The sequence below is a fragment of the Borostomias antarcticus genome (assembly GCF_949987555.1).
Source record: "Borostomias antarcticus genome assembly, chromosome: 17".
Taxonomy (NCBI): Eukaryota; Metazoa; Chordata; class Actinopteri; order Stomiiformes; family Stomiidae; genus Borostomias; species Borostomias antarcticus.
This window is the reverse complement of record NC_140250.1, coordinates 17,078,326-17,102,510: the sequence shown is the minus strand read 5'-3', so window position 1 is coordinate 17,102,510 and position 24,185 is coordinate 17,078,326. Positions and strand designations below refer to the sequence as shown.

The 24,185-nt window shown below is 39.5% G+C and overlaps 2 protein-coding genes across 2 annotated transcripts in view; one reads left to right on the top strand and one right to left on the bottom strand.

Moving 5' to 3' along the window:
• obsl1b (obscurin like cytoskeletal adaptor 1b) overlaps window positions 1-6,077 on the top strand; it is a gene marked incomplete at its 5' end in the record, with an annotated part of 38,091 nt that extends 32,014 nt beyond the window's left edge. Inside the window, 5 exons of the mRNA XM_084452031.1 lie at window positions 1,912-2,073; window positions 2,292-2,396; window positions 2,638-2,904; window positions 4,879-5,148; window positions 5,962-6,077. Of these exons, the coding sequence (XP_084308157.1) occupies window positions 1,912-2,073; window positions 2,292-2,396; window positions 2,638-2,904; window positions 4,879-5,148; window positions 5,962-5,972 (815 nt within the window). The 3' untranslated portion in view covers window positions 5,973-6,077. The remainder of the gene's footprint in view (window positions 1-1,911; window positions 2,074-2,291; window positions 2,397-2,637; window positions 2,905-4,878; window positions 5,149-5,961) is intronic.
• A 2,895-nt stretch (window positions 6,078-8,972) lies between these two features.
• ctdsp1 (CTD (carboxy-terminal domain, RNA polymerase II, polypeptide A) small phosphatase 1) lies at window positions 8,973-23,698 on the bottom strand (the record flags this gene model as incomplete). The annotated part of the gene is made up of 7 exons (XM_084452219.1): window positions 23,594-23,698; window positions 18,045-18,193; window positions 13,252-13,353; window positions 11,524-11,580; window positions 10,176-10,268; window positions 9,514-9,699; window positions 8,973-9,101 (listed from the first exon to the last, which is right to left on the bottom strand). The coding sequence occupies exons 1-7, from the start codon at window positions 23,664-23,666 to the stop codon at window positions 8,973-8,975; spliced, it is 789 nt and encodes a 262-aa protein (XP_084308345.1). The 5' UTR covers window positions 23,667-23,698.
• Between the last annotated feature and the right edge of the window lie 487 nt (window positions 23,699-24,185).

The window sequence follows — 24,185 nt, the reverse complement described above, 5'->3', positions numbered from 1 at the left end:
TCATTGATTTATGTTCTTCATATTACTCTGACATGGGCATTTTGTAGTTGCATGCCCATAGTCTGGGTAGATGTAGGGTTTGGGGATAAGGCTTGTCATTCGTTAATTACTGCCCAATCAGTAGCAACGGATCTGATTCCCAGCCCAATAGGGAGCCAAAGCGTAAAACTATGCCTTCTACTGGTTTGGTTGTTGTCGGTGGCTAAAGCAGTTAGCTTTGCTAACATTACAACGATGATTCCTGTAATTATTTTGATGCTGTTGGTTCAACTTCTGTTTCTCAGGCATGAACGGAGGTGAACTCAAACTCGCATTAGCAGCAAAACAGCTACAGAAATCTTTGTAACGTTAGCTAACTGCTTTAACCACCGATAGCTGCCGTATTCTTCTCCTTTGGGAAAACATGACAGCGTTGCATTGTGGTATACAGGAGAAATTGTAGGGTACATCTTCTGTTCACTAGAAATCAACATGAATTGTGGGGGGGTTTTTGCGATAAATTTTTTATTGACAAATTGTGGGTATTTTGTAGTGGACTCTATAGTGAATGAAATTAACCACTGAGAATTCGAACACTACAAAAAAATGGCGGATGCACTATATAGTGCACTATATAGGGAATAGTGTACGGTTTCAAACACAGCTTTACATTTGAACCAGAACTATCTCGCCGACCACACTACCACTGTAAACCTCTGCTGTTTCCGTTTTAAAGACAACACAGTCCTCCACGTGGCGGAAGTTCAGTATATCCTGATCTTGTCGGGACTTGGGGAAATTAATGACTAAACTGATTACGACTAAGTATCACAAAATTATCAAATTATCGTACATTATGAGATTTTTGGCATTATTGATCGCACAGAGGGCAAAACTATTGTACAAACATGATAATTATCGTACATTTGGCAACGCTGATGGTTAGGTCTGTTTTTGGTCAGGGGGTTCACCATCCGCTTAGACCGGAAAACATAACTGCAAAGCAAATAGGCCCCAGGCTAAGTCAGACCTTTCTCCAGCCTGGCACAGCGTTAACAAAGTGTGAAGATACAGTAGGTCTGGCTATGCAAGACTACACAACCAAGACCACTTTTTAGTAAAGTTATTGTATTGTATAATTTTTAAATACACTATGTAACAAGCCTCAAATAATATGATAAAAAGACAGTAATATGAGCATTATATAGTAAAGTAACCTGTATTACTTTAAAGAGCAAGTATTTGTAGGCCTACTCATTATTCATGATACAGTATTGCCCAACATTTTTTGCCTCATTTCTGTGGCTCAAGTCTGCCATCTGCTTGAGGGCTAAAAAAAAAACACTCAAAGATGGATTACAGTGATGTTGCTCTGGCACAAATGTTACAGGCAGCTCTTACAATTTTCCAGTAATATTATGACAACTTCAAAAAAGCTATTATTAATGTTATCAAAAGCTTACTAGCTTTTGATAACATTAATACATCTTTATAAAGATGTATTAAGCCCAATACATCTTTATGAATGTCTTAAATGCTATTTATTCATGCAGCCTACTATTAATGTTTGTGTGGCTTTCATAAAAAATACAAATAGAAATACATGTGTTTGATTGAGTTATGAACTGTAACTGCAATACTAATATAAATGTTGTCAAAACAGTGGCAGCAGTTTACTAAATGTGTGGATATTTTCAAAAACCCAACTGCCACCCCAAGTGAACAATCCATCATTTATTTAAATCGGACAAAAACTACAAATAAAACCTAAGCGCAGCCGCTGCTATACGTGGTGTGTCTGTTCGTAGCATGAGATTTAGACCAATCAGGAGTTGCCAATACCGTTGCTCACCAGCACTAGAGGGCAGTAGAGATTGCTCATAAACCTCCGCTTACCGCTTCCTTCACCACCTGCGTGTGATTTTTTGGCAGAGCGTGAGCTGGTGGTGCTGCAAGGCCTAGAGGATGTGGACATCCAAGAGGATCAGAACGCCGTGTTTGTGTGTGAGATTTCCTTGGCGGATGTGCCAGGGGAATGGTTCAAGAACGGGGAGATGATACGACCCACCAGTACCATCAAGATCCGCCAGGAAGGTCATCTGTGCATCATGATCATCTTTTAACCACAAACTTTCAAATATCTTTGATGATATCGTACTATAATTTGATACAGAGAGATATGAAACTAAAGTATTTGTAGTATGCGTTGTACTTCTTGTCTCAGATAGTATTTAATGTATCTAATGTAGCCTAAGAACACTGTTCAATGACAAAATAGTTTCAGTGGTAACTCATTTAACATTTCTATTTAGGGACCAAGCATTTTCTTCTGATATGCAACGCGAAAGTAGAAGATGCTGGGGAGATCAAGTTTGTTGCCAAAGACACTGAATCCATAGCCTGCCTTGAGGTGGAAGGTCATGCCATTTATAATTGATTGTTCTATAACTTCCATTCCTTAGTAGGGATTTACTCAAATGACATGATACAATAAAAAATGGTAACATTAATTAAATGAATCAAATAGTTACAATCTAATTGATCTGATTATCACTAATTCATAGCTCATTAGTTAATACCCAAATATCAGAACATACTTCAAAGTATACGCTATCATTACTATGGTTCACTAAATCTCTGTCCTTTCATACCCTCCAGAGCTTCCACTGAGCATAGTAAAACCTCTCCAGGACAAGACAGCCCTGGAGAAGAGCCGGGTGCTGATGGACTGCACAGTGTCCAACCCGCGCTGTAGTATCCGCTGGTACAAAGGAAGCAACGTCATCCTGCCCTCTGAACGCTTTGAGATCTGCAGTGAAGGCTGCTATCGCAAGTTGGTCATCCAGCAGTTGGCGCTGGAGGATGAGGGCACCTATAGTGTGCAGGTTGGGGATTACACTTGCTCTGCGAAATTGACAGTAGAAGGTAAGCACATTAAAGACATTTAATTAAGGAGTACTGTTGACTAATAATGATTACTGACTTATAATTCATCACAATAGTTCTGTGTGTATTTGTTTCTAGATATTTTTCTTTTTCTAAATATATCTCTCTGATCATTGTTAACCATAGTTTACATTTGCAGTCAGGATCTAATTTCAAAATAATCAGACAAACCTTGCTTCTTTTTTTTCAGATAAATAATTTTGTCGGTCTAGTAAATACATTTATGACCCGAGTAGCTACGCATATCATGTGAACTACAAGCAGCATTTGTTTATGCTAAAATCTATTATCATAAAGTACTGTATCCAAAAGGTGAAAACATTCTAATTGGTTAATCAGTAACGTTTTTTCTACAAACATTTTACTACAAAAGCATGCATCTAAAGAAACAGGCTGCAGATCACCACTTTTGGAACTGTGCCTTCAGCTAAAGAGGCAGTGAGAGCAGGTTGGGATTAACATGGCGTATTCAACATGCCAATATCGCCAAAGCAACTGCGTAATTCAGCAACGCTTCCATTAACACGTAGTTCCAGTCATCCGGGTAACTCTGACCGGCACTGTCTCTGATTAAGGGGAGACACTACAGTCAAAATTGTGTTTTTTCTTCCCAACTTCAATTTTCAGATTTTTTGATATTCTTCTACTGTATCACTACATTAACAGAGAAATGGCAAGACTTGATTAAAAGCTGCTATTTTTCAAATTGTTGTACCTGTGAAATAAGCATATGAATTGATAATGTTTATCTTTATCGGCCATTTTCTTAAAATTATGTTTTTTCAGTATCTGAAGTCACTCGGTACCTGCTATCTCAACTTTCAGGGCAGGTGCATTCACTAAACTTTACATACTGATTCTCAGATGTATTCTGCAAATATTTACAAATGGAAATATGAATATTTGGTTGTCTTTTCATTTTAGGTTGCATTTCATGTCTTTTTTTTTGCATTTCATTATTTTTAATGGTTGTATGCAGTCTTTTTTCAATATCTTAAAATAAGCCTGTATTCACAAACCCAGCTGTAAATATTTTAGTTTTTAGTATATTGTCAAAACAAAAGTAAAACTTTAAGCCTGACTTTATCCATTGTTTAGATAGTAAGTATCGAAATATATGCAAATTTACTCATATTGAGTTATTGCCTAATTTGCATACCTAAACTTTTTTGAGAGAGAAAGTGTAATACAAAAAATATTTCTCTTGATGTGAAGATTAAACTGGTAAAAATTGATGAGGATATCTTTAAAGGAAAAAAAAAAAATCCTATTCAACTGTAGTGTCTCCCCTTAAGATGAATGAGCCAGTAAAATGACCCCAGCCCTGAACATGGCCCCATAGCGCCATCTAGTGGAAACACAGCAACAACACTTCTTTTCACAGCATGTTAGTGTGTGGGAGCCGGAAAGTCTAGGGCACGGAGACTACTGATAACAGCAGTATTGCTTTTGATTAAATGGTGATTCATACAAATCAACACAAAACTCTCATATATACAGTATTGCTTACATTTACTCATATTTCTCAACATTAAGTATTATCAATTAATATGATATGATTGTCAGTCACTGGTTTGCTTGTAGGAGACACCAGCAGTTCTAGGAGACATACTGTAACCCGTATGACATATTACATTTTTCCAGTCTCCTTATTGGTTCTCATCATACCCTCTCATTTCCATACAGACAATACCCTGCCTAATACTACTAGTAGTTGTTTATTGTTCATAAGATGCACTTTTTTTGCATCTTATGTAAAATAAATTATAAGGTATTTTTTATAGTTACAACATTGCGATAATGGAAGAACATTTGATTGGCTGGGTAGAAATGGTTCAGTAGTTCAGTCTCTGATCTGGGTTCCAAGGTGTAATTTTCATTTCTACCATTAGTCAAAAGAGTTATAACGTCCTCTCTCCCCTCTCCTGTCTCCGCCCCCTCTGATTAACACAGCCCAGGCTCTGCTGATGGTGAGGGAGCTGGAGAATGTGAAGGTCGCAGCCCCAGAAGAGGCCTGCTTTGAGTGTGAGGTGTCTGTGCCTGTCCCCAAGGCCCCTGTTTGGACCCTTAACGGAGAGACCCTGCAGCCGGGCCCGAGGGTGCGCCTGGAGAAGATGGGCACTACGCACCGCCTCACCCTCAGACAGACCTCTGTGGACATGAGCGGTCTGGTGGAGTTCACGTCAGGAAAAGCCAAGAGCAGTGCCCAACTTCTTGTAACAAGTAAGTGAAATATCATCTTGCTTGTGGTCAAGGATATTGATATCGCAAGCCAGCATAGGCAGGGGGTATTTTGAAACGTACAAATGGGCTTGCGTTGAAAACAAACTATGACAATTAGACACACGATACAAATCTCTTACTTTTATATCATCCCGTTGGTTCTGCTGGGTCGACACTTTTTTCCACAGATGAAACACTGTTGAATCCAAGTCTGACCTTGCATTCTGACTGCACATGTTAAGACATATTTGACTTCAGTTGTTTAGGTGTTAATGATCCATGGGCATGGATATCTAGGTCAAGCAATATGGGACATTATCTTGGATTACTTTAAGGGCAAATAACAGACAGGATAGTGTACTGCTATTCGTTTTATAGTGTGGCTCATAAAATGAAAAGTATCAATTTCATCCAGTGGATTCATGTGGTTGAAACTAAAGTTTCAAACAAAAGTTGACATACTTGTTGTATGTTATGATCAAACACATATAGTACCTCATACACACCTTGTATTTAAAAGATAACTCCGAAACGCCGAAATATTATGTCTACTGAACATTGAGTGTAGCAATTACACTATTGTATGCTTTACTGCTTAGATTATTTTCAAGTCAGCATGGGTGCAATTCAATCAATAGTTGTGTTACTTTGCCAAGATTTACTTTACACAGTATGCTGTGTTCTCAATGCTCAAAAATACAAAACAACACTCAGATCATTGTGCTCGAAAATGTCTTCAAACTGCTATTGATAATGTATCATTGTTTTGGTGTCATCCTTTGTAAACCTTTCTTCTGTGTTCAACTTTCATAGGTAATCCTTGAGCGACGCAGAATGCTCTTGATGAGATGGATCGATAATTGTCTATTGTGTTAATATTTAAAATGTGATATTGGAATAGTGGGGGTGAAAAACCTATTTTCTTATTGTCTTTGAAAGGGGAGGAAAGTGTTCAAATCTTTAACAGTAACTTATTGAAATGTTGTGTATCTTGGTTTTCCTATGCAGATACCCATGGGCCTACTTGCTCTATTCAGGGTGTACCAGTTTTATTCAGTTGATAAACTAGACTACAATGTAAAGTAATATAAAAGTAATGGTAATACTTTACATGCACACTGAATACTATGTAACTGCACAGCAATGCCTGTAACTGATATGCTAGTACATGTTATTGTGATTTAGTTGTATACTGTAGTTATTACAATGTAATTAAGTGGAACACGGTATGGAGAAGGTGGTTGGACTCTCCACTAGCATCTATATAACCTCTACTGCTAAACCTAATATCTTGTACTTACACAGTTCATATGTAATTACATTGTTGTTACTACTAGTATTACTACGTATGTAGTTACAATACATAGCTAATGTACAACTATAACAAAGTGTTACCAAAGTAATTATTTGTCCATAAGTCAGTGTAAGGTACAGTTGGAGGATGGAATTGATTACCAACTGGGGGCTGAATCCAAATTTAGTCTCATATGGACTTGATAAGCGCTCATGAATTTGCACACAGATCTCATAAATATTTTGTTTACTTCACTGGTAAAGTGGGATTTGGCTTTTAATATTACTATTATTATTATTATTATTATTATTATTATTATTATTATTATATAGTAGCTGATATTTATTAAACAAACACCATGCAAATCCCAGTAATGTTAATCTAATAATTAAAAGGACACATTGTATATTTCAGTTTGGGATTTGGCCCCAGATTTTCGCCCTCTTGAAGGCTCCATAATATACTTTGTTACATGTACTGTAAGTTATTCAAGTATAGTTTACTTCAGAGTTAGTTAACCTGTTAAGAAACAAACATATTTTTGCTCTATCCAGTTGTCAGTTAGCTAAGTCAAAAGTAATAATAGTTCCATGTGTAATTATCATCTGTTGTCCATTGTATAGATGCTGTTTTTTACATTTTGAGTTTGTTTTTTGAAGACAGAAATTCAAGGTACTGTGAAGAAGGGTTCTGTCTAGCAATATGGGGCTTGTAATGTAAATACATTGGGCCAAAATGGGTTAATTTAGGAAGACAGTAGACTGAACTGTACTTATATTGATGGTCTTGCTCGATTAATGCATAGTAGTTTATACAGTAGAAATGAGTTGAGCTGAGCTAACAAATAAATACTGTACATACTGGATTCAATGAGGAATTCAATGTTTTCAAGTGAAGTGATGTCAGTTCCATATTCCATTATTTTTCATTTTGCTTGATTCCAACACCCCCACATTGTACTCAATATCAGTGTATGCATCATCCATTGTAGTGAAATATGACCTCTTCCAATAAAACATGCTTTATTGTTGCAATGTTCAAATACAGTTTCTAGTTTCAATTATGTAAATGATAAGCAGCAATTATTCACTCAAAAACTAGTTTTAGCCAGTTTCTTTACTTGAGTGTCAATGTTAATACTCATATTGCATACAGTAAAAAAAAGAAAAAGAAAATATTACTGTAAAAAGGGTTTACAACATGTTCTTTCTTAAAATTAAAAGATGAATATTGTCAAAGTAACTCAACATTTTGTATTTCTGTTAATGCAAATACACTGGCACGGTCGCATCCTGTAGACATATGTTCACACACTCACGCATGCGCGCACACACACACACACACACACACACACACACACACACACACACACACACTGTGCCAATAATCTATTTGGGCTACAGGGTCTGTGGCAGGTCTTACCAATGAAAATAGCTATATAGGATCATTGACCAATACACATGACTTGCAAAGGTACGTATATCACATTTCTACTACTGTAAGAAGGGGAAAACATACTGTATTGTGCTTATTTAAACCAAATGTCACAAACTTCTCTAGGATATCTCTAACAATTACAAGCTGTTAACAATTATAAGATTGCCTATAATAAGTTAATCTAAAAACAAAAATGTGGCATCTTTCCACATAACATAGAATTGTTAAAAACATTTAAAAAATGCTCAAGATCCTGAAAATGTGTACAAAAATAATCTCACCACATTCATATTGGCACTTGCAGGTCAGTCCTTCAGGTCAGCGTTTAAAGGTTAATTCAGTCCATTGTCATATTTCCCAGAGAACACTGGATGCCTAGGTAGTTATCTGCTCTTTCAACGATTAACCTCCAATCCTCTTTGCAGCCTATCCAAGACATGCCACTCTGCTTGGTAAGATTGTAATACACTGGGTAAGTGATTGATCGATCAAGATTACGGCTTTCTGTGAGTCTGTAGTACATTCCAGTTGATAAGATATGTAGATGTGAAAAAAAGTAAAATGGTTGAAAAACAAACTTACACAAGATTGATTTAGTAAATACCTCTGATTGATTGATTGATTAATTAATTGACTGATTGATTGACAAGGTGTTTACTGTGACAGGACTTTCTGTGATAAGGCCAACGCTTTGTGAGTGTGTGTGTGGGGGGGGGGGGGGAGAATAGCATACTAAGTGTAGAATATGATCTATCTATCTATCTATCTATCTATCTGTCTGTTTGTCTGTCTGTCTATATATCTATCTATAGAGAGGGAGTGAGACAGAGAGAGATCATTTTCCACAATATATAATTTCTAATATATATATAATTTTTTTTTCCGTCATTGAGCAGTAACTTACAGATCCATCTTTGTGCCATACTGAATGTCCTCTCTGTCACAAATTATTTGAGTGGAACTGGATAGGTGACACTGACCAAGACACTAGATGGTCCTTGTAGTGGGAAGCGGTGTGGAGCCTGTGCCCACCAGCCTCCATGGCCCCTTGGTCAAAGTCGCTGGTGATTTGTTTGATTTGATTTGTTGCCCGTTAGCTTGTAGTCCTCTGCTGCTTGAGAATATCATAGATGTCGTCCACTTTGCTTAAGTTCTCGAAGAAGGGGATGAGGTCGAGGAGCTCTGTGTCGGCCATGTCGTCAAACCAGGAGGCTACCGGCACCTAAGGAGGGAAAAGACGGGGTGGAAATCACACCGGGGTATTAACAGGGGGTGGAAATCACACCTGGGTATTAACAGGGGGTGGAAATCACACCGGGGTATTAACAGGCTACTGAGGAATCACACTGGGGTATTTACAGGCTACTGAGGAATGGATGCCGCAGACTCTGGGCTCTTAAGACTAGGCTAAAGACAGAACACCTTTGTATATGTAATATGTATATGTTTCATATATTATTTTGTCTTTGTTACTATTCTCCTTGTTATGATTGTTGTGAACAATGAAAAGTGCTTTCTAAATAAAACAAATTATTATCATTATTATTAATGTATTATATATATATATAAACTATTATAATATCAATTTATCAATTGGGTAGATGGCAAAAATGAGTGAAGAGGCGAGAACTTACAGCGTTGTCAGGGTGGAAGATGTAGGAGGCTGGAGAGTTGTCCAGGATGATGACCTTGTTGAGGTCTCTGCCCAGACGACTCAGGTCTTTCACATAGTTCCCCTGGTGGAACACGCAAGACTCCCGGAAGAGACGACTCCGGAAGGCGCCCCATTTATCCAGCAGGTCAGACACGGGATCTGCATACTGCCAGAACACGAAATGCAATATAATACATTACATACGTAGACTAGGACGAGAGACGTAGGACTAATATATCACAGATACAGTATGTGGCAATTTGTTTGTGTGTGTGTTTGTGTATGCCCATGGAATTCTATGAAACTGTGTTCTATGCTTTGTGTGTGTGTGTGTGTGTGTGTGTGTGTGTGTGTGTGTGTGTGTGTGTGTGTGTGTGTGTGTGTATGTATGTCATTGTGTGTCTGTTTGTTTGGTTATTTATTTAAGGGTGTATATTTAATTCCGGCAGGTGTGTGAATAAACAAGAGTGAAAAATGGAGTTAACTTTCCAGGGATTCTAAACATAACATCCTGAAAATAGGTGTTACATTTCTTTTCGCATAGTGGTTGAGCAACTGTTTACAACTGTTCCAGCCTGTCAACCTTTGATGTTGTCTGTTGTCAATCAACAGCTACAGCGGCACTTGGACTGATGATCTCACCTTAGATAAGCTGGCAGTAAATAGGACACATTCAAACAGCTCGCCCATCCTCTTGAGAAACTCATCGACATGGGGTCGCTTCAACACATACACCTAGGGAAGGACACATGAGACAAACGCATTTACTCCTCAACATTGTAAGACACATTTGTGCAATTTCCCACTATGAATAAAACTAAAACTACTATATTATTATCTATACAAACACAAAATATACAGTCCTGCGGCTACCGTTTGTAAAGCTAGTTATGTAATCTACTACTGAGCACCGTCTTCAGTACCTACCGGGTAAATGATAAATCAATCAATCAATCAATGCTTTATTTGTATATTTAAATGGACTGCACTTATACAGCGCTTATCCAAAGCGCTTTACAATGAAGGCCTCTCATTCACCCAATCACACACACATACACACACCAATGGTAGCAGCGGCCATGCAAGGCGCTAGCGTGCTCATTGGGAGCATTTTGAGGTTCAGGTCTTGCTCAAGGACATTTCAACATGTGGATAGGAGGAGCCGGGATTCGAGCCTACGACCATTGGGCGACCCGCTCTACCTCCTGAGCCACAGCCGCCCTCAACCTCCTAAGCCAATAAAAGCACTACAGTATTATGTTATGTGGATGGGACGAGGAGTTCAAGACACAAACAGGTTCATTCATATCAAAATAACACCTTGAATGCTTTACTGTCTCAATCCCACGTGACATTTCCACAATCTTAATGTCAAGATTAAATCCAAACTTTTTTTTAATGTGCACCACGATGCTTGCGGCCTTGTTTCTGAGCCAAGTTATCCGGAATAGGCTTTCCCCCATTTTAACAAGCCTATCCTGGATTACTTGAAACAGACCCAAGCCCTGAGAACAACAACAACAACAACAATGACAAGAGTCTTCTGTCTTCAGGGAATGGTTGTAGTTACTGTTTAAAGACTCATATAGCAACGCTCGGCCATACCCCTCTCCTCTGAACTAGACATATGTGCTACGGTCTGAGATTGATGGCCAGTGATTTCTGAGAAGGCAGCCATGGTTTTCTCGTTTCGTCACGCCACTGAAATAGCCTCCTGCTGCTCAGACCCATCAGCAGAGAAGGCCGCTGCACTGTCAGGTAGCTAGTTTAGCACGTTAGCGCGGGCCGGAGAAGTCAGCACAGAAAAAGTAAAATTGGAATCCAATTTGCTAACATACTGTACTCCCATAAAATGTGGCACTATTAGTGGTACTGAGAATACATTTGGTAATTCTCTTCATGTTACTCTCGCTTCAACTATGCTGTCTATCAATGTGGTGCAAACCAATGAGAATGTGTGAGATCTGGGATTTAAACATGTCATGTTCACCTGGTGAACTGTTCCATCGATTTCCACTGGAATGATAAAATCAGCATTGTTTACCGGCTGTTGAGGAGAGAGAGAGAGGGAGAGAGAGAGAAAGAAGGAGAGAGAGAAAAAGAGAGAGAGAAACACAAACATAATTCATTTAAATCTAGCTTGAAGAGGGAAAATGTTAACTTCTTAATGGTAACAATTAAGTAATTAAACATGTGTACTTGTGTCTAGCCAAAATAAAGATGCACACTCAGCCATTTCCAAAATAGCCACGTGTAAATAATATGGCTCCTTTTGGGTCCTCATCCATTGAAATATAAGATAACTGTATTTGACAACACTCATAAAGCACATGATTAACTAAGGTATCTCCTCTAGTTAAAATGTCTCTTAAATGTGAATGTTAGTCACGTTGCTGCTATAAAAGGCATGTCTAAATTCATAATCTCAACTCAACTTTATTTATAGAGCGCTTTAAAAACTTCTACAGTATTATTGAATATGTTAAATAATACTGTAGGAGTGTGTGAGTGAACTCTATGACTCTGTGTACCTCTTAGAAATGTTGTCAATGGCTGGCCTTATTTGCATTCATATGTGTCCATCAGTTATAGCATACAAAAAATAATTGACTATTCACAAATTGAATTCCATTCTAGACAATCCAAAAAGCTCAAAACTAAAACGGCTACGCAAATCACATGATGTATTGAATGTTATATATATACACATCTTCTTAAGTATTTATATATATCTCAAAAGAGTGCATTAATGAATGAACGAAACGTAACGAAAGAAGTACATTTGAAATATCTCTGGGTTTCAACAGCTTTTTTTGATGACAGTTTCTCCTTATTGGCCTTCACCGCTCTACGACCATGATACATACAGTAATAACTGAACTCAGGTCAGTAAAGTGGCTGACGGGGACAATGGTTCCATGGCAAAGAAGAGTCACTGGCCAATAAATTATTCTAATCCTTTATGTTGTTAAATGCACTTCCCCGACATTGTATTGAAACAGTAGCCCAGTAAAAGACTCCTATATTAAATTGTATTCCACTGAATATCTGGGGGTCATCTTAATATTAACTGTTCATATCGAAGATGTACATTTTTGTCAGTAAAAGCCCTTTTGTCAGTAATAACCATGTATTATTAAAATCAACTGATTCTAGAATGTACCACATATGGGTCAAAATGGCTCAAAACACATAGAGAACACAAAATGTGCTAATATGAAATAAGATATCAGAGATAAATGTCTAGCAAACAACACTGTCATGCTCAAATTCTACATAGACACATTTTCTAATGTCCAACAGCCCTGTGGCTGGTGTCCTGACCTTGTTTACACGTGTGACCATATCTCGTGACATCTTCTAAGACAGACTGTGACCCGATAGGACCACTTGCCCAAGTGGACATGACCACAGGGAATACTATGCAATTCGAAAACATGGGATCGCCAAGAACTTCTGAAAGCTGCCAACATTCTAGTCTTAAATATTTGACAGAACTGCAAACTGCTACCTTTAATCAGCTTTCTGCAAAAGTGGAAAACCTTCAATACTCTTTTGATTACTTTGATAAATGTATAACATTTAGTATGAAATTAGAAAGACAAGAATCAATAATTCTAATTACTATATTAATATGTTCCTGTATGTGTGTAGCAGAATAGTAAGTGTTCTGAGTTAGCCTTTGTGGTGGGAAAGTGGGTCACACTGACTAGCTTACCTTGAATGAACTGTGTACTAATGTTTCATCCAGATCAATGACCACACAGATCTTCCCTGAATCTTTTGACTTGATTTGTGGGAGCAGCGGTTTAGCCGGAACCTGAAAACAAAAGGTGAAGACATTGTCAATGAGGAGTCAAGGTTAAAAAAATACTTACAATGAGAACATTCCTTTGAAGAATTGAATTGAATTAATTACTTTGAAGTATGTATACAAGACACACAAGACAATATATATCAAGACACAAGAAAAGATGAAAAAATGGCAAAAACAACAGGTATTGTCCTATCTCCAGCGCACTATTTTGCAAATTACCGTTTGAATTCCAGTTTGAATTCGTAGTGAGAGGACACACATTGCCAATGTGTTTGAGGCCGTTTATGAGGCTGAGATAATTGGGCTGTGGAGAACAGTGTCCATGAGGGGGCATGAGCAAGCTCTATTCCAGCAGCTGTTGTTCTGTTGACGGAACTAGTAAATATCCCTGTGAACTCCCAGGGGGCCGTAGTACTCCGGCTGACCATACAGTAAGCTATCCCTTCCCTCAACAAGTGGTCAGTGTCATTGACTCTCCCACTCATGACCAAATAGGAGGCCCAGTCTATAACATGACACAATCCAAATATGTTTGTCCCAGATGAGTAAATTACCAGGTCAGGAGGATGGTAGATCATATCTTTTAAAGGTTGACATGAATAGCGGCCTGTCTGCCAAGCAGTAAAAGCCTTATGTTTAGCCATATCTTCCACTGTTGCTGCAAATTTGATCCATAGCCAACAACAGGCCAATAGGAAATACTAGGTGTTCTCTTCACAATGGTAGAACTACTTATTATAACACTACAGTGCATTTCACTTCTGTGAGTTTGATGTCACACCATGCAACATGCAACATCAAAATGTGCTTAATTTCACAACTAAACCAGAGCACTGAAGGCACTGATGTCAAGACCTCATAATACCTGCTCTAGAGGTGGTATGCAGTACACACATTCACAGCTCTCTGGAGCCTCCTCTTCGGATTCCTCTCCCTCAGAATCCTCGCTTTGTTCAGACGCCTTGTTTTCATCGGCCATCTTAAAGAATTCCCGCATCTCTTCGTTCTCATCCTGTTCACTTTGTTCAGACTGTCTGGATGGCTCGGTGTCCACTGAAACTTCACTGTGTTCAATCTCACCAAGAGCTGTTTTCTCAGATGTCTCGTCAGTCTCCGTCTCAGGGTTTTGACAGTATACTTCATTTTTCTCATGTATCTTGATCTCAATGGACGGTGTGGAAGATTCTGTATGGTCACCAAACTCTCCGTTCAATTCAACAACTTCAGTGATTTCAAATGTGGTTGATTTGCTCTCCTCCTGGTCTAACACAGTATCATAAGAGTTACTCTCCTCATCTCTTCCATCAGAATAATTATCTTTGTCTTGAGTGTAAAATATCCTTTCTTTCACACAGGGTTTACAAACCTCTCGTTTATCGCAGGGTTGCCATGCTTTAATTTCATATGCGTAGTAGTCTTCAACCCATGGCTCATAGGGCTCTCCAGTTTCTCTGTATGACCAATAGGGTTCTCTTTCTGAACATGTATTCAAATAATCTTCCTCATTATAAGATTCAGTAATGTCTTCCTCTTCATACTCACTGTCTTCTGTTATTTCCTGGTTTAATCCAGTGGAGGCGTCATACATGTATGACCAATGGGGTTCTCTTTCTGAACATGTATTCAAATCATCTTCCTCATTATAGGATTCAGTCATTTCTTCCTCTTTGTACACATTGTCCTCTGTTATTTCATGGTTTAATCCATTGTAGGTGTCGTTAATGTCATATTGAACACATTGCTGATCCATATTTAGCTCTGCAAAAGGCTCCGCTACGAGATACTCGTCTTCCGTGAGGGCGATTTCGTCAGGCTCATCGTCTTCCGTGAGGGCGATTTCGTCAGGCTCATCGTCGACACAGAGTTCAAGGGCCTCTGCATCAACAGCCTTTTCTTCAGTGGCTTCATAAAGCTGGCCCTCAGCATCCTCCGTAATCTCCTGTAATCCTTCCTCTGATTCCTCAGCTACCTTGCCGGTGATGGCTTCATTGGTTAATTCTTTCTGGACCTCGGCCTCGAGTTCATCATTCTTGGCAACAGAAGTCAAGGATCCATGACCTGATTCCATAACATGAGGTTCACAGACTTCAGATACCTCATACACGTCTTCGTCAATAGAGGGTTTTTTATTCTTAGCAGAGGTATCATAAGCATCTTCATTGGTTGTCTCTTCATTCTTACATGAATCTTTGACATGGGTTTTCTTTGTCTCAAGCTTGGATTGTTCAATATATAGGTCATGAACATCTCCACCTTCAAAACAGGATACATAGGGTTTTCTTTGAACAACAGAGTGACCGTAGGTTTCTTCTCTATCAAAGAGGTCAAAGAAAATCTCAATAATAGCAGCTTCCGAACAAGATTCTTTTCCTAGATCAGCATTGTTTTTGTTGCAGTCCACTGAATCATCCTCTTCAAAAGAGTCCCATTGAGTTTGCTCATCACTGAATCCTCCTTTGTCTGATTCTCCTGAGTCAGAACAGGGTGCTGAGGTGTCTTTGATACAAGTATCGAACGATTTTGTTTCAATGAAGGAGCATTCATAGGAATCATATTCAGTGGAGTAGCATTCTGAGGAGTCGTTTTCAGTGGAGGAGTATTCAGAGGACTCGTTTTCAGTAGAGGAGGATTCAGATGACTCATTTTCAGTAGAGGAGGATTCAGAGGAGTCATTTTCAGTAGAGGAGGATTCAGAGGACTCCGTTTCGGTAGAGGAGGATTCAGATGACTCGTTTTCAGTAGAGGAGAATTCAGAGGACTCATTTTCAGCAGAGGAGCATTCAGAGGACTGGTCCTCCTCAGTACAAAATGTAGTGCTGTGGTCAAGGTATGTGACATCTGTGTGTTCATTTTGATCAGCACAGTTTTCACAAGACTCGCAACGCTCAGAATATTCATACTCTTGACTTGTTTCGCTCTGCTCATAGATATTGTTCTTCCCTGACAGCTCACAGTGCTGTGACGGTGTTTCGTATTCACTGGCATCATGACTGATTTCTTCTTCTGCAGGTTGAGTTTCTTTGCTATATTCACTTTCTTCAGACACGTGGATACATTCATTGGGAACTTGTTCAGCAAAGCATTCAGAGGGCAAATTCAAATAAGAATTCAGATGATCCAATCCCATTAAGGACTGCTTAACAAGAGGCTCAGCAAACTCGCCGATTCCAATTTGCTGATCTGTGAGATCCAAGTCCATCAAATAGTCATCAGGTAACAATGCGTTTCTGTTCAACTGAGGAGTGCACTCAAACACATTGATGGATTCAGAAAATTCAGACAAGTGAGGTTTGAAATCAGATTTGTTTGTGTCTTGCTCCAAAAAAAGTTTGTCTGGCTCAAGTGACTCACTGTGTGGATCAGGAGGCTTGCATTGTTCAGATGACTGGAGGTGAGCGGTACATTGTTCACAGTTCTGGCCACAGTCACAAACTAGATCACGATTATCACAGTGCTCAGAAGACTTGTTGAGCTCAACACTCTCCGAGCGCTGAGTGCATACATCAGATTCACTTAACCTTGCAGACATGCTAGGATTAGGGTCCTGGCAAGGTGTTATAGTATCCTCACAGGGTTGAGTCATGCACCGTTCAAAACCCGCAGTGTGTCCATTACATTGTAAAGAGGGTTCAATCTCTTTTGCGAGTTCTCCATTCATGTTGTATTGTTCAACAGAGTGCACAGTCGGTTCAATTCCTTCATAGACATGTTGATGTTCAGTATAGTCCAGAGTGGCTTTACATGGGTCTGGCATTTTGCAGAGTTCGGCACTTTGCTCGGCGGGCTTGGTCAAATCCATGACTTCTCTCGGCGCAGACACGTTGCAGTGTTCAGCAGGCATGCCTTTGGCAGATGTCCCCTCTTGTCCGGAGACTGTATTTGGCTCAGATGTCTCCAGGTATATATATATAGAGTGGCCTTTCTTTCCAATGGGCCTGGAGTTTTCAGAGCTTTTGAACTGCTGCAAGAATTCTGTGAGAGACTCTCCACAGAATCTCTAGAGTCCGGTGGGCTGGTTGACTTCAGGGAGCCCAGCTGGGAATGGGTGCTGGTGGGGGGAGTCAGCGAGGCCACAGCCTGCCTGGGACTGGAGCAGCAACGCACACGTTGACATGACAGGAGGTCACAGCCAACACTAAGACTGGCAGTCACTTGGCCCCCTCTCCCAGAGACCTAGCAATTTATTTTGGGGGCTTCGGGAGACGTGAGAAATAACTCCTGGAATATCGAATCACTATAAAAAGCTGAAGTAAGACACGAATCTGAACCTGACACTTGAGAACGTCTCGCTCATCTGAGCCCGAGTCGTCGGTTGCTGTGTTGTTTTTTAATAATGTGTTCAGAAGTGTCATGGGTAGCTATGTCATTTGTACAAATAATATGACGTAGTTTGAATATGAGGTAGTTTATCTGTACATGATGTGAAGCATGTTCTCTCTGCCAATACAATGACAACTGTATGTACTTTTTTTTGCGTACATCTAGTGATTCAGTCAGAACTTGTTTGATTTATAGGTGCATTTACTCTTAAGGGTGGACTGCAGTATTTTTCAGGCTGTGAGAGATACGCTCGTAAACATGAAAGGAAACATGTGGGGAAGATCATGTGGCTCTCGTTCATGCTGCTAAATGCCCACTGAGGAAGGGAACGTGTGATTACAAGAGTGAGAGATCTGAAGATTGAGACAGCTTACTTTTGATAGAGTCCCATTTTCTTCCACCAATAGAGGGGCATTGTTGTTGACAGGGAGCTGCTCTGTCTCTTTGTGACAAAGACAGCAGAAGAGACTGTGGAAGATGCCTCGTTTGCGGGGTTTCTTCGACAAACACACTGCATGGGCACCTGAGAGAAGAGAGAGAGAGAGAAAGAGAGAGAGAGAGAGAGGGAAACGCAAATTTATATCCATACCTTTGCAATAGTAATTGTCCTCAAATTACCTCACAGGTTATTTATTGGGTGCATGAAGGGGTTAATGGTTGCATAACAGTCTGGTGGTGGACGTTTATTTATGTGATAAAAATAGCCCAGTCTAAATACAGGGAGGAAAATGAAGCAAAGTAGTGGATATGTTACGTATACAGAAGGTGTATGTTCCAGATGTGTTACAGGAACAGATCTTTATGTGCAATGTTGCGTGTAGTCACGGATCGTTTTCCCCATTCAAAAAGTAGCCATGAACAAACGCAGTAGTGTAATCCAGGCCTATCAGGCACGGTATCTGTACGGTGCTCTTCATAGTGGGAGTTTCAATCCTACAGTGCAATGAATAATAAAAAATAAATAATAGATTTTTCGAACAAATATTTATGAAGAACTCATTCCCCCAGAGCCACGGACGCACAAATAAAAAAGCTGTTGTATTAAATGCATTATTTTGACATTTTCAACAAGACAGGAAAAACTGTAGCTAGCTTTGGATGTACGCCCAAAGTAAATAGATTACTCTTGTCAGATGGTCTCGATCTAGTAATAGTCTTTAAGATTAAATATTGTAGCTACTGTATGGCTCCTTGGCACACATGCTTTGGAGAAAGCGCCCCGTTAACAGAGTGTTGAGAGATAGTCTTTACAAGAAGAAAATCCATGACAAATCAGCGTAGCTCAGAGAGGATGGATGAGGTGCTGTCACCATGACAGATTAGCATGCCTCTCTCAGAATCCACTCTCAACCTGTTACGTGGTTGAAGGGTCCATGGGTGACATTTAGGGTGCTAGTGTGCAAAACTACAGCATTTAGGCCTACATTGAGGCCTATTGACATTACATTAGGCCTATAGACTTGACTGAATATTGCCAAGTCATGAACATTACCTCTCTTTAATTCTGAGATACTGACATACTGATCTAAAATCAATTTAAAATATCAGAATTTAAAAATGTATTTACAAAATGTTTCCTGTGTTTCAAATAGCCATGACATTTAACTTAACATACTGAAATGCCAGTAAGTGTGTGAGTAATAACCTACTGTCATTTTGGGCATTTCAGTATGTTAAGTTAAATGTCATGCCTATTTCAAACACAGGAAACATTTTGGAACAGGGGGAGGACTCTCATTTGAGAGGACTCTCTGTGACAAAGTGCTAATGCATACAAAGAATCAACAAAATTAAACAGGAAACAGGACAACAGTTACAAACATGCAGTCAAATTAATTCAACAAACGCCTGTCCAAACAGAAGCGTCTTTAGCTGCTTCTTAAAAATATCCACGGAGGCTGTAGCTCTCCAGTCCTGAGGAAGAGCGTTCTACAGTCTGGGTGCCACAGACTCAAAGGCTCTGTCACCTCTGGTCTTGAGCCTGGTGCGAGGGAAATAACCATATGCAGCTTGGTGGCATGATGTTTACTTAAGTATTTACCTCTAAAACCACATCTGATGCATTGTCTAGAAAAAGGGGTTGAGTATAATGAAAATTGAAACAGAAAAGAATATAGGCTATAAATGTTTACTTTATTGAATTGAAAAATCCATTAAATAATAATCTCACCCAAAATCTGGTCAAATTGCATGGAAAAATGCATGAAATGTAGAGGCTCGATGTTTACAAATCTACATGTATCTTATCCTCAGACACCACCAAACAAATCTATCTCAAATCTGACTCAGACACTTACAAACATATAAGTGACCCATTGGGCCTGCTGAGCATGTCTTGGTGAATCATAATACTCAGGGCATGCTTGTTGGGCATACTTGTCTTGGTAGAAGTTGAAAGGTTTGTGTGCGAACGTGAAGGAGCAGGGCAGGTGAGCCGGGCAGTGAAGGTGTCACGCTGCCCTCCACGTTAGCTCTTCTGATATTACAAATCAGAATTCTTGAAATAGAACGCAAGGCAGTCGCTGACAGTAGTTAATGATGGGAGTCTGTGTATATATAGTTCACTCACACCAGGCCATAAACGGACTCGCAAACAAAACCTTTTTGTGTCAGTATTAAATGCAGAAGGACATTTTTGTGTAGTACATTTGAGTATTAAAAGTGTATGCCCATCTGTAAATCCAGCCATATAAGAGGAGCAGAAAAAATTACATAATATAGGCTAGTAATTACATGGCACTTCCTGGTGCCAAAAAAACAAACTAGTCTGTTTGTTTTGTAACTGCTTATCTAAACCAGCCAAAGTTATACTGTAAAGCTGAGTTTTCAAGATTAATTCAACATTTCAAGTAGTTCTCTGCTTTTACAGTAGATCTTAAGCGAGCATAGGAGATCTAAAATTCTGAACTTTTTGACAGTTGTAAGCAGTATGTCAAAATAATGCTTCTAATGATGTCATTCTGAGACTGTCTTTAACCTACAAACACCTACAGTATACCTTTAACACTTACAGAGCATTATGATGCAAAACAAATTTCTGCCTCGGCAAATAATACTGTACGCAAATAATAAATAAGTATAATCAAGTATAATGTAATCTAGCTATTGGGGTATAACTTCAACCTTGAATTGCTGAGTTGAATAGCGGGACGAGGGATTGAATCGCAAACAAATTCTATCACCTGGTGGTTCGTTAGTCTTTGGTTGGACGGAAAGTGGTGGCTCTCAGGTGCATTGAAGTTATGCCAGCCGGGCACACGCAGGCTGACCCCTCTATCTCGTTGCTCACACATCATCTCCCCCTGGTAATGAGGTCACAGCTTTTCCAAGGGGCAGCACGGCCCCATGACAGGTCAGCATGTTTTAGCCCATAGAGTTTAGTAGTCTGATCTGGGTGTGTTTCAGGAGCACTCGCGCTTCTATTCCCATCCAGACATAGAGGCCTTTCCACTTGGACACATGATCCACTGCTACAATTCGACAACTTGTTTCTCACCCTCCCGAGCTAGTGGGCTAGCGGGTTTAGGGTAGTGGTAATGGAGATGGGGTGGATAAGTTTGTTCATGGGATTTAACTCAATTACATGTTGTCTTATGATATGGATGTGTAAAGTTTTTATGAGGGAAATCTCAATTGCTCTACGGGTATAAATAAAGGTTTGAAAGAGAATGGGCCTACAGTAAGTCAAGTCCATCAAAGAGCATTAATGAAGCCTTCAGGAATAGCATTTGTGCTGAGATGTAAACAAAGACATAAACATAAACAGATAGTTCCATGCACTTTGGAAATCTAATGATTTGGGTGACATGGTGGCTCATTGCGTTACACCATTGCCTTACAACCAGAAGGTCCTGGGTTCGATTCCCTTGGGCTACAGTATCTCCAGACCTTTCTGTGCATGTTGTCCCCGTGCTCACTCGGGTTCCCTCCACATAGAACCCCAATATGAAAAAAATGCAGAAGAACAGATGCTCTTCAGTGCGGTCCCTGACCAGGACTTGGACTGAGCACTTGGACTTGGTCCCCGGGCGCCATTAATGAGGCTAGCTGCTGCTTCTGGCTGCCCCTGGGGGAGGACAGCTTGGACGGGAGAAATGCAGAGGATAAATTTCACCGGCGACCACAGTTGCATATGTGTGTGTGTGTGTGTGTTGTGTGCAGTGTGTTGCGACTCATTCACATGTGTATTTATGTCTGTCACCTGCCATGTGGCTAAGAGCCTTGAGGTCCTGTAGTTGTATTAAATTGTATTTGATTGTATTATTGACTACAACCAAAAGTAGGCCTACACCTCTTTATACCCAGTGGAGAATAGTAAAGGATCCAGTAAAACCCCCCGTTTTCTCTCACTGGCCGCTTCTCTCATGGAACTCACACATCTTCTTGGGCCTGTGACCCTTGGCCATGAGGAAGTAATCCAAGAGCAGGGAAAAGTGAGCTAATGTTAGCTTCTTGGACAATACTGCCACCTCCAGATCAAATTCAGCAATGCAGCGTGAACAGAATCAGTTCACTGCAATGGCAGCCAAACACATTGAAATTATCATATCAATAACATTGGTGATTAAGTTATGAGTTGAATGAACTGCAGGAGTAGGCTACTAGGCAGGGTCCAAGACAACCACCTCAAGAACAAGAGTAGGGACTCACTAGCGCTAACACATAACTCTATGTGTGTGTGTGTGTGGGTGTGTGTGTATGTGTGTGTGTGTGTGTGTGTGTGTGTGTATTAGGTTCAATATTCCTATTTGAGCAGGAGATGTGGTATTCAGTATAGAATAGAAAGTTTATTTGCCATGTGTAACAAGTACGGATACAGGTACATTGGAATTCTTATCGTAATCGCTTGTCCTTACAGTATCTTATCAGTGTTAATCAGTTCCTCATTCCAGTCCTAGGTACTCAGCTAGACATTTAAAGGTTCCCAAACTGGCAATTTACAATACTCTCCGTCGTCTAGCAATCTATCAGTATCATGAGTGAATCATCTATAAATACTACAGTAGAATGGTGAATATACTGTAATAGTGCTCTGAATTAATTCAATCAAAAGTGACAACTATTCAAACTAAATTAGCCTTTAACATGAGGCTATACTTGAGTAACACTGAAATTAAAATGAAATGCCATCTTTGCAAGTACAGACAAGAAGACTCTTCTGAGAGATGTACTTCATAAATGTGTGTATTTTGAGTGAGAATCAGAAGATATACAATGTTTACATGCTCAGTCAATCCATGTTCTCAGTCAATCTTTGATGGGAGTTATGTTTTCATGAAGGGCAAATTATTAAAAGTTGAATTGCCCTTCGTATTTAGCATTATAATGAGTGGATATGGAGTTTTCCTGTCAGTCTCATCTACGTAGCCTACCAGGGATATTGGAGATATGGACCAAAGCTGTGTTTATTGCAGAAAACAACAATGTATATTGTCCCACATATTATTGAATGTTGTCTCTGTATAATGCATGTTCTTTTAGCCCTGCCTATAACTATTAGCCCAGTTGATAAGTGGGAAAAGGCCTTTAGAAAAGAGAGAACTGTCAAACAAGGCTAGAGACTGAACCACGCCCCCTTTTACACACTCACAACAATTGATTTCCTACTTGCATTATTAACAGCAAGATAGTATAAACGTCGCATATTATTTTAGTATAAGCGAAATAGGCTATGACTCTGAATGCAGAGCTGGTTGCACCTCAGGGGTTTACTTAGGCCTACTAGGATATCACAACTGTATTCTTGAGATAACGTTATCATAATAAGCGATTGTAGCTTTCAATTACGGAGACAATCAGTTGATACTTAATGAATACATTTTTGATGTTTATTATTTACACTGACGGCCAACGCCGCTGTCTTGGGTCCATAAACCTTGTCATGCGCAGCAGACAGAACACATGAAAAGTTTTCCAAACTCACCTTTCTCGCGCCGATTCGAACTATCTTCCTCATCTCTCGTTGCTTGTGTGATTATTGAGGACGAATGATCCATTAGGTCCGTTGATCAACAAAGCAGACGTGTAGGCTACTATCCAATGTGTATAGTTCGAGAGCTTTAAATATGGCAAATATTACTTATATTTTGCCACTCCCTGTCGTTACAAGCGCGCATACTGTGCGTCGATAAAAGTAGCACAAAAGTAGCCAGCTTATTCCGAAACTCAACCTGTTGTCAACATCGGAGGATGAAAATAAAACGTTTAAGAACAAAAATGCAGTTTAAAGTAGAATTGTTTCAACATGGATTTGAGTGTAAAAAAAAAAAAAAACTTCAATTGCACGCTACAAACATGGAACTTGACGGTTTCAAGGGTGCCCGGAATCTTAAAGCGACAATGAAGTTCGTGCTTTAGCAAGCTAATTTCATATTTTAACTTATCAAGTTCAACATCCGTCAATAATAAAATAATCTCTTGATTTTGCATTATCGTGTATAACACTAAGTAGTTCTTGAACCAAAATAATGTAAATAGAGCATTCACAAATGTTTTTTTTTGTTGCATATTGGCAT